We start from the raw sequence: 10,991 nt of genomic DNA on the forward strand, positions 1-10,991 counted from the left end.
CTGCCCACACCACATGCCTCTTGGAGCAGCCTCAAGGCTGCAGGGAGAAAGTCATAAAAGAGGGGCCCCAGGTGCCCATGATTCCCTTCTGAAACGGGGAAGACCCTTCTTCCACAGTCCTGGGTGTAGGCTCCCATTTTGAAAAGCAAAAAACAAGTTTTAAGTGCTGCGTGTTATTTTAAATTTAAATACAACAGCATGTCAGAGCGTCATTGCCAGATGGGCCCTAGAATCAGCCAGTCAGGGTTTTCTCTGCAGAGAATGCCTCAGAACGCCTCCCCAGACAGGCTCCCTGCCTAGACCTCCCTGTTCCCATCAGTGGGAGCTGCCTTTTTGTCACCGAGGTTCAATAACAGCTCTCCTTGGACTTCCTAGTCAGACTCGGCCCCTCAGCCCCTTCCTTGTACAGCCACATTGCCACCTGGCCAGGAGTGCAGTGATCTCCTAACAGCCCAGACTCTCTCCCCCACAGCCCACCTTGTACCATATGGTGTCAGGTGTGCATCTGTATAAAGGCTTCAATGACCCCCTCCTGCTATCAGAACGACCTCCAGATGCCCGGCCATGAAAGGGAAGGCTGCACTTTGTACCTTCAGCCATATCCCCCTCTGCTCTAAACGTGGGCCCTGCGTCCTGCTCCTGGGCCTTTGCATATGTCCACTCCCTGCTTGGGATGCCTTCCTCCCTCTGGCCACCAGGTGCCTGCCCTCACCTTCACCTCATTGGCGGGAAGCCCCGAACTCTGGGAGGAACAGCAAGATCTCAGAGGAAAACCCACACAGAGAGGAAATGTGGGGGTATTAGCAAGGAGGAACCGCCCCAGGCAGCAGGACAGAAGAGGGGAGGGAAGGGTCCTCAATATAAGGATGCATCTTTACCTTGGCCCCCACTGCAGGTAAGTGGTATCCCACCTGTTGGGATCTTCCAAGGAGGGCTGTGAAATAATTCTCTTTGTCCTCTCAAGAAAGACGGGGATGCATTAATTCATCAGGCTCTCCCATTAGTCAAGGGTGGCCCTGCAGGACCTTACCCAAGCTCTCCCAGGCTATACATATCTGAGTGCCAGGCGCCCATGTGCCCATGGGTGTCACGCACATGCCAGCCCCAGGGCAGGAAGCACGAGGTGTAAGGCGTGGGCCGCAGATGTGCCAAGCTGCTCAGTCCTCGTGTGGAATGAGCAAATGCAGAAACCTTCAGGCATGTTTGAGTGGCCTTGAAAACCGCGGCATTCACCAAGCAGGGGTTAACACCCCATTTAATTTGGACATAGATGGAATTTCTAGCTGAACCACTGGCGTTCATGCGTCATTTCATGTAGCAAGCATTTATTTGGCACCTACTGGATGCCAGCCACTGCGCCAGGTGCCACAGGACTGGAAAACTGGAGGGGAATTGGTGCCTTCGCGGAACAGCTCCCAGGCTAGTGGGGGAAACCAGCATTACACAGAGGAGCGCGGCCGGGATTCGGATTCGGATTCGGTGATGGCAGAGAAGAGAAAGCGGATCGCTTCTTCCCCGAAGCAGTGCTGTTCAGGTGGGGAGGGCACTCCGGTTAGAGAGAAGGCAAGGAAGCCTGAAAAACGGGCGGAGTGTTTGGCCGGTTATGATTTAAGCCATGTTCTTGGCTCGCCGACGTTGTCCAGCTTCGCGAGGGCCGGATGTGGCCGCTCTCAAAGCGGGAAAACCTGGAGCCCGGCCGTGACTCCTGAATCCGGAGCAGGAGGCTGGCTGGAGCACCGGTCCCCGGCTTTGCGCGGCACGTCTGGGGCCCTCGGCGCCTCTTCCGCCTTGGCGCCCCCTGAAAACACCTCTCCTGGGTCCTTCCTCCCCAGGATGGGGGCGGCCCGGGCCAGGCCGGCTCCCCGAAGGGCGCCGCGGAGCCGGGTCCGAGCGAGGCGTGCGGCCTCCGGGAGGAGAACTCTCAGCTCAAGGACGCTGTGCAGCGGCTGCGGGCCGAGGTGGAACAGCACCAGCAGGAGGCGCTGCAGCTCCGCGATCAGCGCAGGTGGGTCTCCGGGCCGCCGAGCGCCCCGCCCGCCCTCACTCCCTCCACGGCTGCTCAGTGAGCCTCTGAGATCTAACAGCCCCCCACCCCCCCCCCCCGCCATCTCCCCAAAGGAAAGACTCCGTAATGCTAGCACTTCGCTGGTGTTACTGCAGATGCATGAAAAGTACTAGTGCTCTAGTCTCCACACTGCAGGGGATTTCCCCCGGAATAGAAGAGGGAACCCTGTTTCCCTACAAATCAAGGAATATATGGAATCAGGCCTAACCATACCAAAAGCATCTTCAAAACCAGCCTTGGGGAGACAGGGCGATGGAATTGTTCCAACAGTGCTGGGTGCTCTTTAACTAGCTGTGGGCGCTCCTGGAGTCAGCGAACTCCTCCAACACGCGCCATCGTCTGCGTCTGCGAGTAGAGGTAAGACCACGAGCTCTCAGGGCCGTCGTGGAATGCAGGAAATGTTAGCAAGATTTTGCACCAGCCCTCGCCTGGAGGAAGCCCTTGGTAAACAGAGGTGGTTACTGTTATTACCTAATCCAAGCTGGATAGCTCATTATTAGCCCTCAATTCACAGCTCTTTTACCCCTTTGCTGGAAAGCTTATAACTACAAATGGAGTGCTGGGGTAGGAGGTGCTGAGAAGGGGTCCCACAAGCAGGGTTTATCCTGGACCCCACAACTCAGAGAGCTCAGGTCTTCTTCCCAGTGTCCTGACCTCACAATCGTATAACCATTCCCCCAGCCGCCCAGCAGAGGGTAGAGAATCCCCAGGGCCCACGAGGTTCAGTCCCAGGGCCCCGGGCAAGCCCAGCTGAGCTTCCACCCACCCGCAGGCTGCTGGAGGAGGATCAGCAAGGCCCCCAGGCCCGGGAGGTGGAGAAGCTACGCCAGGAACACCGGAAGGAGATGCAGGCCATGGTGGCAGATTTCAGCAGTGCTCAAGCCCGGCTCCAGGCCCGACTGGCTGCCCTGGAAACTGAGTAAGTGAGGCCTGGGGCCCCAGGTTAGGAGGGGCTAGTCGATGTGCATTTAATTAGGGTAACCGGCTCATCCCAGTGTACCTGGGACTCTCCCAGTTCTGAAACTACACGTCCCGAGTTCCAAGAAGCACCTCAGTCCTGGGCACATGGGGAGAGTTGGTCACCCATCCCTGTGTGAGCCTGCATTCTCTGTGTGCCGGGCACTGGGAATCTGTGAGGAATGAGCACAATGTGAGCTTGGTTTGACCTTCACACTGGGAAGAAATCAGAAGGATTAAGGCTACTTTTTAAATGAACATTGGCCCCCTTCTCACATGCCTCATGTCACTGAATCTTCACAGCAGTCCTTCAGGGTGGAAACTGTTCCTCCCCCGGACAGATAAAGGAACCGAGGGGCCTCATGCATGTTTGCATGCATTCACTGATTTGTTCAACAGATGTTTATTAACAGCCTACTGTATGCCCTGCCCTGTTTTAGGCTCTGGAGTTACAGATGGGAACTAAACAAAAACTATGCTCTCAGAGCTCACAAATTCTAGATGGGGATTCAGACAAGAGAGAAGCAAATAAATGTTTGACTTCATAGCAGGTCGTGAAAGTGCTAGAAGAAAAACAGGATCTGTGTCTAGGGAGTGGCAAGGGTGGGCCAGGAAGGCCTCGCTAGGGAGGTAACACTTAAGCACAAGATGAGAGAGCCATCTGGAGGAAGAGCATTCCCAGCAGAGACAGCAGCAAGTGCAATGGCCCTGGGGCCTGCGTCACATGACTGAACAGCCAGGAATAAGTGAGAGGGGGAGTGGTAGGAACTGAGGTTGGTGGGGTAGCTGGGAGGGATGAAAGAGACCCTGCACTAAACAGGAAGGAGTTTGGATGTGTTCACCGCGCACTGGGAAGCCACTGAAAGGCTTTGAGCAGGAGTGACATAGTCTGATTTATCTTTTAACGGGGTCAGTCTGGCTGCTGAGAGAAGAGACAGGGGTGGGGGTGGTTCAGAATTAGCAGCAGGGAGACCATTTAGAAGGCGACAGGTGAAGCCACTTGCCTAAGGTCAAGCAGCACTGAGTGAATCTAAGTGTCACCTGTCTGACTCTTTAAAAAATGTTCTCCACTGTCTCCAATACAAAGCAAATCATCCAAAATCCAGAGTGGAAGGTTTTATGGGCCACCATCTAATGGACACTTACCACATGCCAGGCTCCCATTATCTCACTGAATCCTCACAACCACCCGGTTTCAGGCCCATTTTAAAGAAGAGGGAACCGAAGGTCACAGGGAAAGACTATGGCCAAAGTCACATAACTAGAAAAAGGGACAGTAGGGATTAGATAGCAAGTCATCTCATCCCAAAGTCCTGGCCTCTTATCAGCTACGGTCCATAGGTCACGTGCAGCCCTAACCCTCCCCCCACCATGCGGAGAGTTATTTTTCTCCAGCTTCATGTTGACAGGTCTGGGAATACCAGCTGCCCCGCTGCTCGGCCTGAGAACCGCGCATGCTGCGCTCCGTATCGGCCAGCAGATGGCGCCAGAGCCACGTCGGCATTAGCCTAACCGCGGTGGCGGCGGCGGTGGTTGCGGCGGCAGAGGTGGGGGGGGGGGGCATTTTTCTGCCAAGGCCTTTGCCAGTGACAACCCTGGTTCTTGACGCTTCACTGAGGAGAGCGTGTGTATCACACACAGGCCTTTGGTTCCTTGGCCCCGCAGCCTCGGGGAAAGTGGCAAAGGTCAGACTGGGAGTTGGGGTCCTGGACTCCACCAGGAGCTCTGCAGCCAACTCAGTGGGTGGCCCCTGGTAAGGTCCCAGGGCCTCGGTTTCCCCTTTCGTGAACAGAGTTTAGCTAGCCAGGCTAAGCTCATAGCAGCGTTCCCACCACATCCACCTGCTTGTTGTTGGGTAATGACGGTAAGGAGATTAACTGCATGCCTGCTCCAAACAGACTGAAAGATTCCGGAGAGAAGCCCGGGAAGGGGGTGTCCCGGCCAGAGGACGTTCAGCTCATCGGCCGTCTGCAGACCCGCCTGAAGGAGAGAGAGGAGATCATCAAGCAGCTCATGGTGAGGCTGTCAGGGCCACCAGGGGGCCCTAGAGTTCCTTCCCGAGGGCCATTGACTTTGCACCTGGCACTGCTCTGGGTACCTACAATTTTAATCCTGATAACCCTAAAACCACCTCCAAAAGATCTTTGATTCCTTTTGTCTATTATCTAAAAACGAAACAAAACACAAAAACACATACTCACTAAAAAAATTAATACAGGAACATAGAGGCAAAAAAAGCACTCAAGTCCCACAGCATCTACCCGATGTTGATTAGTTACTATTTTTTTTTTAACCTACAGAATTGGGGAAATCTAGCATGGCTTGCCTTCTGTTCGAATTTTAGTAAATCAGTCAAGCCAATTATTGTTTATTGATCTTCCTTTTGCAAAGATGACGACCTGCTCTGCAGTTAGCAAGCCACCCCCGGACTCCTTAGAGTAGTTTTCTCCCTCTGGTTCTGTATCCGACAGCCACCAAAGCCTGAGGCCGTTTCTTTGCAACGCCCCTCCCTTCATCCACTCCTGCCCGTTCTCGCAGTCCACCCACCTCACATCCGTGTCTCCCGATCCTTCATCCATTGCTTTGGGCATTAACCCAGCCTCCCCGCGCTCACTGGTCTGGTTGAAAGCTGTCTGTATCCCCCAGCTGAACTGGCCGGGACTGCTTCTCCTGGCTTACATTCAGCCCTGGAGACAGTGGGTCTCGACTCACTCCTGGCAGTGTAGCCCACCATGGGAGGGCTAGTTAGCCACATGGGCAGTCCAGCCACCTGCCCCCACCACGTCTCTGCCTCCACCACTTTAGTCCAAGCCCCTCTCACACACAGTGGAGAACCACTGGTCTCCCCGCTCACTTGAACCTTGCCCACTTGCCAACCTCACATGAACCAGAGCCATCTTAGAAAAATATGTCAGATGACAGCACAGCTCTGTTCGGCACCTCCCATGGCCTCCCATCTTTCCAAGTAAAATCCAGTTTTACGGTGGCCTCAGGTCCTCCCACAAATACAGCCATGCCTCTCAGCTCTCACTCCTATTCTCATCCCTGCCCCAGCCAGTTTCATGTCAGTACACTGATGAGACAATCAGGAAAATTTCACCACCAACTGAACGTTAGACACTAAGGAATAGCTTGTTTGCTAAATGTGACAGAAGTATTGTGATTAGGGTTTTTTTTTTTAAGAGCCCTTATCTCTTAGAGATACATATTGATGTTTTTACAGATGAAATTATACAATGACTGGGATTTGCTTTAAAAATAATACAGCAGGTAAGAGAAAAGTAGACAAGGGCACACATAAACAAGGTTGGCCATATAGTGATGGTACCTGGGGTTTTCTTTCTTTGTCTTAATTATTGATGTTCTGCGGTAGACTTTTCAGATATCAGAGTACCTGGATCTCTAACTTCCCTGAGGGGCTTCAAGTAAGCTTGCAATTTCCTACACAAGAGAAGCTGGGGACTCCAAGACCACAGGAGTAAAGGCGCTTCCTCAAAGCTTCAGTGGACGGCAGCTTGACCCCCACTGACACCCCCCCCCCCCCCGGGCTTTCCTTCGCGCTGTGATCTGCCCTCACACAGCCATCTTCCTTCAGGTCAAACTCAACGCTGTACGGTTAGACCCATGTAGACTCAGTTGCATTGTTTTTCCAGGAGGAGAGAAGATTTCACTATGCAGCCTTCCCCAGCGCCATGTCCCATCGGAACCGGTCCTTCTCTTTCAATCCTCACCCAGGATATTTGACCCCTTCCATGAAGGTAAAGTGGTTTCCTGGTGTCAAGCATTACGCAGTTCTGCTGGTTTCGTTTTCCTAGAGGCAACTGCAGCTTCATTGTCAGTGGGCTGGCATACATTCAGAGGGATATCCCCTGAAAACAAGACTCACAGGAAATCGCTCAAATTAGTAACAAACAGTATTTATATCTGGCTAGGCAGATTATGTGTACTTACAATTTTTGTGGGTTTTTATATTCTTCAAATTTCCTATAAGCAAACATGTCACTATTAATAATGGTTATATCTGGGTGACAGGAAGGAGAGTAAAGAGCAGGAACCTTCCACTTCCTAACTTTTTATCCTTGTATGTATTTTTGGAATTTGTTATAATGAAAATATTCACATCCAAATCTCTCATCTGCTGTCACAAAATCCTAAAAGCGCTAAAAAAATTTTAATAGTTCGAAGGACAGTACACCTAACCTAACCTGAACTGATGTGAGCTCATTTATAATTTTTATGTATGCCTCTCAGTGCAACAAGGTCTGTTTCACTTCAGAAATACTAACGCATGTGAGGACAATGGGCCCAGCTTGTGCTGGGGGTTCTGGATGGCCTTTCTAAGTCTAAAAAAATTTTTTTGAATTACAAAACACATCTATCCCCAGAAGTTTTAGATAAAAAATTGTAAACCTATGTGCTTTTTAAAACATAAAGTAGACTGGAGGAAAAAAAATGCTTTAAAAAATAGCATGTAAGCATATAAATAAAATTATCGCCTCCTCTCCCATATAGTTTTGGCTGGGTGGGCGTCTTTGGGGTGGCGCTAACAGCCTTCCTTTTAATACAAACAGAAAAAGAAGATGGAGGAAGTGCCCAGCCGAGTGGTCAGTGTGCCAAACCTCGCCTCTTACGCAAAGAACTTTCTGAGTGGCGACCTGAGCTCCAGGATCAACGCCCCTCCAATAACTAAATCACCCAGCTTGGACCCAAGCCCCAGCTGTGGCCAGCCTTACAAACCCACGCAGTCTCTAGATGTGAAAACTGCCACAAGGTGGGGGAGGAAGCTGTGATTTCCATTTTCCATCGATGGGAGGGGAATTTGGATTTCTTTCTGGCACCTTAGATACCCAGCATATGGGCAGATATAAAGAATAGCAAAACCCTGCCTTGCACAAATTACAATCCAGCCAAATGGGAAGGTCGTGTAAGAGGAAGGAAGTATGTCATTCTTTAGAAGCGGTACTATTCTTGGTACTAAAGTCCAAAAAGACTTTTTCCGTGGATAATTAGATAAGGAACACGCAGTCACTTAGCCGGCCTTGTCACTGTGGGTAACTCTCATCATCCGTCCCTGAGGTCTGGATTCAAATTCTGGTCCTTCTTGTTCTTAGCTAGGTGGCCTTGGGCAGAGTACTTGACCTCTCTGGGTCCCCATTTCCTCACCTCTAAAATGAATACAGTATAGCATCTCCCTCATCAGACTGACGCAGAACTAAAGGAATGAATCCGTGGGACATGCTTAGCACAGGACCTGGTCCAGAAGCATTCCGTAGATTTCCACTATGATTATTACGATTATTTCTCAAGACTTATTGGGTCATCTTGAAGCTGTAAGACCTCTTAATTTGTGGGTTTGGTAGCTCATGCATGATCTCAGATACCATCTTCCTTTCCCAGGAACCCTTGCAACATGTTTCTCTTTCAGGAATGTGAGTTTTCCTTTTCTTAGTTCCCCCTCCTATGCAGTCTTCCACTCAGAGGCAAAATTTTATATTGTGGGCTATGAATTTTACATTTCAGAAAGGGCTCCTTCTAAAATGTTCCTTTTCCAAAGGCCCGCATCCCTGTGGCAATTGGGACAAACGGGGAGGCACAGTCCTTTGTGAATGTTGAGCTGGACGGATCCCTGGCGGTCACCAAACCAGCCTTTTGTTTCACAGCTGTGGAAACTGAGGCCGGGAGCCCTGAGCACAGCCCTCTCTCACGGCCAGAGCCAGCTCCTGACTCTGGCTTCGTCTCAGAAGCACACACCTGTGTGTCAAGTTTCCCACCTGCAGACAGAGACGATTCAGGCAGGTGTACGTCGTACTTTCCTGCTTACTGTTTCCTCTTCTCAATTTATTAGGCTAATTCCACCATCTTATTGAGATGCTAGAACACATTAGATTGCTTTTAAAGAAACCAGACATTGTAAGGCTGTGATAATTAACTATTTCATTCCTTAACTTTATGAGGTTTATTGTTTATTTGTGCCTGAAATAAAGTTACATGGTATGCCTCATTAGTCTTAAGTAAAACTGGAGACCTCGTTTTCCAAATGGGAATTCGATGTTCTCGCCCCATCCCCCATCTTTCACAACTTCCAGCTATGAATGTTGGCCAGTTACATGGTACTGTCTTTCCAAGAGTAAAGAAGCAGCTTTCTTTCCCTGAAAGATAGTGGGGTATTAAGTTGTTTGCTGAATAATTTTCAAAACCATCTAAGAAAACTTTTTGTTTGTTGGCTTGTTTTTAGGACACAAGATGGTGAAACAGCCCAACCCAAAGAAGTCCAGCAGAAACAGGGCTCTGCCCACCAGGAATGGTTTACCAAGTATTTTTCTTTCTAAACTGATTCTTGGGATCCATTACAAAGAGGACATTTGAAAAACATTTCTTTTAAAGCATCTGACTGAAGGAATGAAGTAACCAGCCAATCAACCAAATAAACTTGCTTGTGATATGATTTATATATAATAGCCAAAACAAATTTTGGCATTAACATTTCATACTATTTCATTGTGACACCAGTCCTAAAAAAAAAATTTTTTTTTGCCATTAAGGTAAAAAAAAACCCAAAGAACCGAAACAAAACCACAAACCCCCTCCTCAAAACAAACAAAAAAACCAGTGTTATCAAAAGCACCCATAGGAAAATGTTATTAATGTTGCTGATAACCTTCACACTGTATTTCTAGTACCCAGAAGATTTCATTCCACTTTATGGAACATCAGGCTTTGTGATTTCCATGGTCTACTCTAAAAGTGGTTTCATTTTTCCTTAGAATGCTAGTCATCTCCACTTGAAAAATATTTCTATGTAAATGACGTAATTCCAAAATGCACATTCAACCTCAGTAGGAAGAAGAATAAAACAAAGTTCAAAATATTCATGAAAGCCAATTAAAAAAACAAAATGAGGCAAAACTAGGAGTGGACTACAGGAGACCCTGGCATACCTGGATTGCATGCTTTGACTTCATAGCTCCAGGACCTGAAGTAGACTATAGAGGGGATAACACCTACCTCAAAAGGGGCTTTGCAAGAATTAAGCAAAATATTATGGGTAATGACACCAATCATGAATTGGAACTAACCACTGCCAGAATTCTTCCGTGAATAACTGAGCCTTGCCCCATCATACATCTCAGTTTCAATGACTGTAGTTTCAATTTGGTCACTTGTCAAGGTTTCTAGAGTATTCTATGAAGTCAAAGATCTACTGAACCCGTGGTCTTTGGGCTTGGGCCCTTTGCCTCATGGTGCATTGCCCCCCCCTCCCCCGCATGGATGCTCAGTACATTAAAGGGAATCGGGACTGGCCATTCATGGTGCTGACCTGTCAGTCCGCACGGAATTGTCTGACCTTCTGACAGAGCAGTGCAATTTGACAAGACTCAATACGATCTGGGCAAAATATGTTCTCAGTCCTTTGGTGCTGGCCCCACAGGTGGCCATAAACAGTTGTTTATTCTATGCACTGTCAAACCTTTGCTCTTTGAATAAAACTTTAAACAACTGGGCAATAAAAATGGCTGTGACTTGTATTGTTTTCCCAAACAAAGGTGAAATTAGATGAAGACGGAGCTTGGAAATAGGAAGTTCACATTAACCTCAATTAGATCATCTTCAAATAAAAAGCAGCTGCTTCCATATGTCATTTTGAGAGAAATGCAATTACAACTCACAATTTAAAGGTAAAATCACTATCTAATCAAAACACATGGCCCTATAATTTCTTAAATGACAATACTTGTTCCAGAGATGTAACATGCCATGTTATTTTCAGCATTACATTTTTTAAAAAAGATTTATTTATTTGAGAGAGCTTGAGAGACCACAAGTGGCGGGGGGGGGGGGGGGCGCAGAGGGAAAGGAAGAAGCAGTCTCCCTGCAGAGCAAGGAGTCCAATTCAGGATTTGATCCCAGGACCCAGTTCATGACCTGAGTGAAGGCAGATGCTTAACCGACTGAGCCACCCAGGGGCCCC

General features: G+C 49.0%; 1 protein-coding gene across 1 annotated transcript in view; it reads left to right on the forward strand.

Annotated features, from left to right (window-relative positions):
* Positions 1–9,606, forward strand: part of FAM184B (family with sequence similarity 184 member B) — a 137,280-nt gene extending 127,674 nt beyond the window's left edge. The window contains exons 13-18 of the mRNA XM_045771315.2: positions 1,833–2,005; positions 2,838–2,984; positions 4,921–5,038; positions 6,676–6,780; positions 7,594–7,793; positions 9,258–9,606. Coding sequence (XP_045627271.2) covers positions 1,833–2,005; positions 2,838–2,984; positions 4,921–5,038; positions 6,676–6,780; positions 7,594–7,793; positions 9,258–9,351 — 837 coding nt within the window. The 3' untranslated portion in view covers positions 9,352–9,606. The remainder of the gene's footprint in view (positions 1–1,832; positions 2,006–2,837; positions 2,985–4,920; positions 5,039–6,675; positions 6,781–7,593; positions 7,794–9,257) is intronic.
* Positions 9,607–10,991: the final 1,385 nt, after the last annotated feature.

The sequence above is a fragment of the Ursus americanus genome, chromosome 8 (genome assembly GCF_024610735.1).
Source record: "Ursus americanus isolate L20-20 chromosome 8, mUrsAme1.1.p, whole genome shotgun sequence".
NCBI lineage: Eukaryota > Metazoa > Chordata > Mammalia > Carnivora > Ursidae > Ursus > Ursus americanus.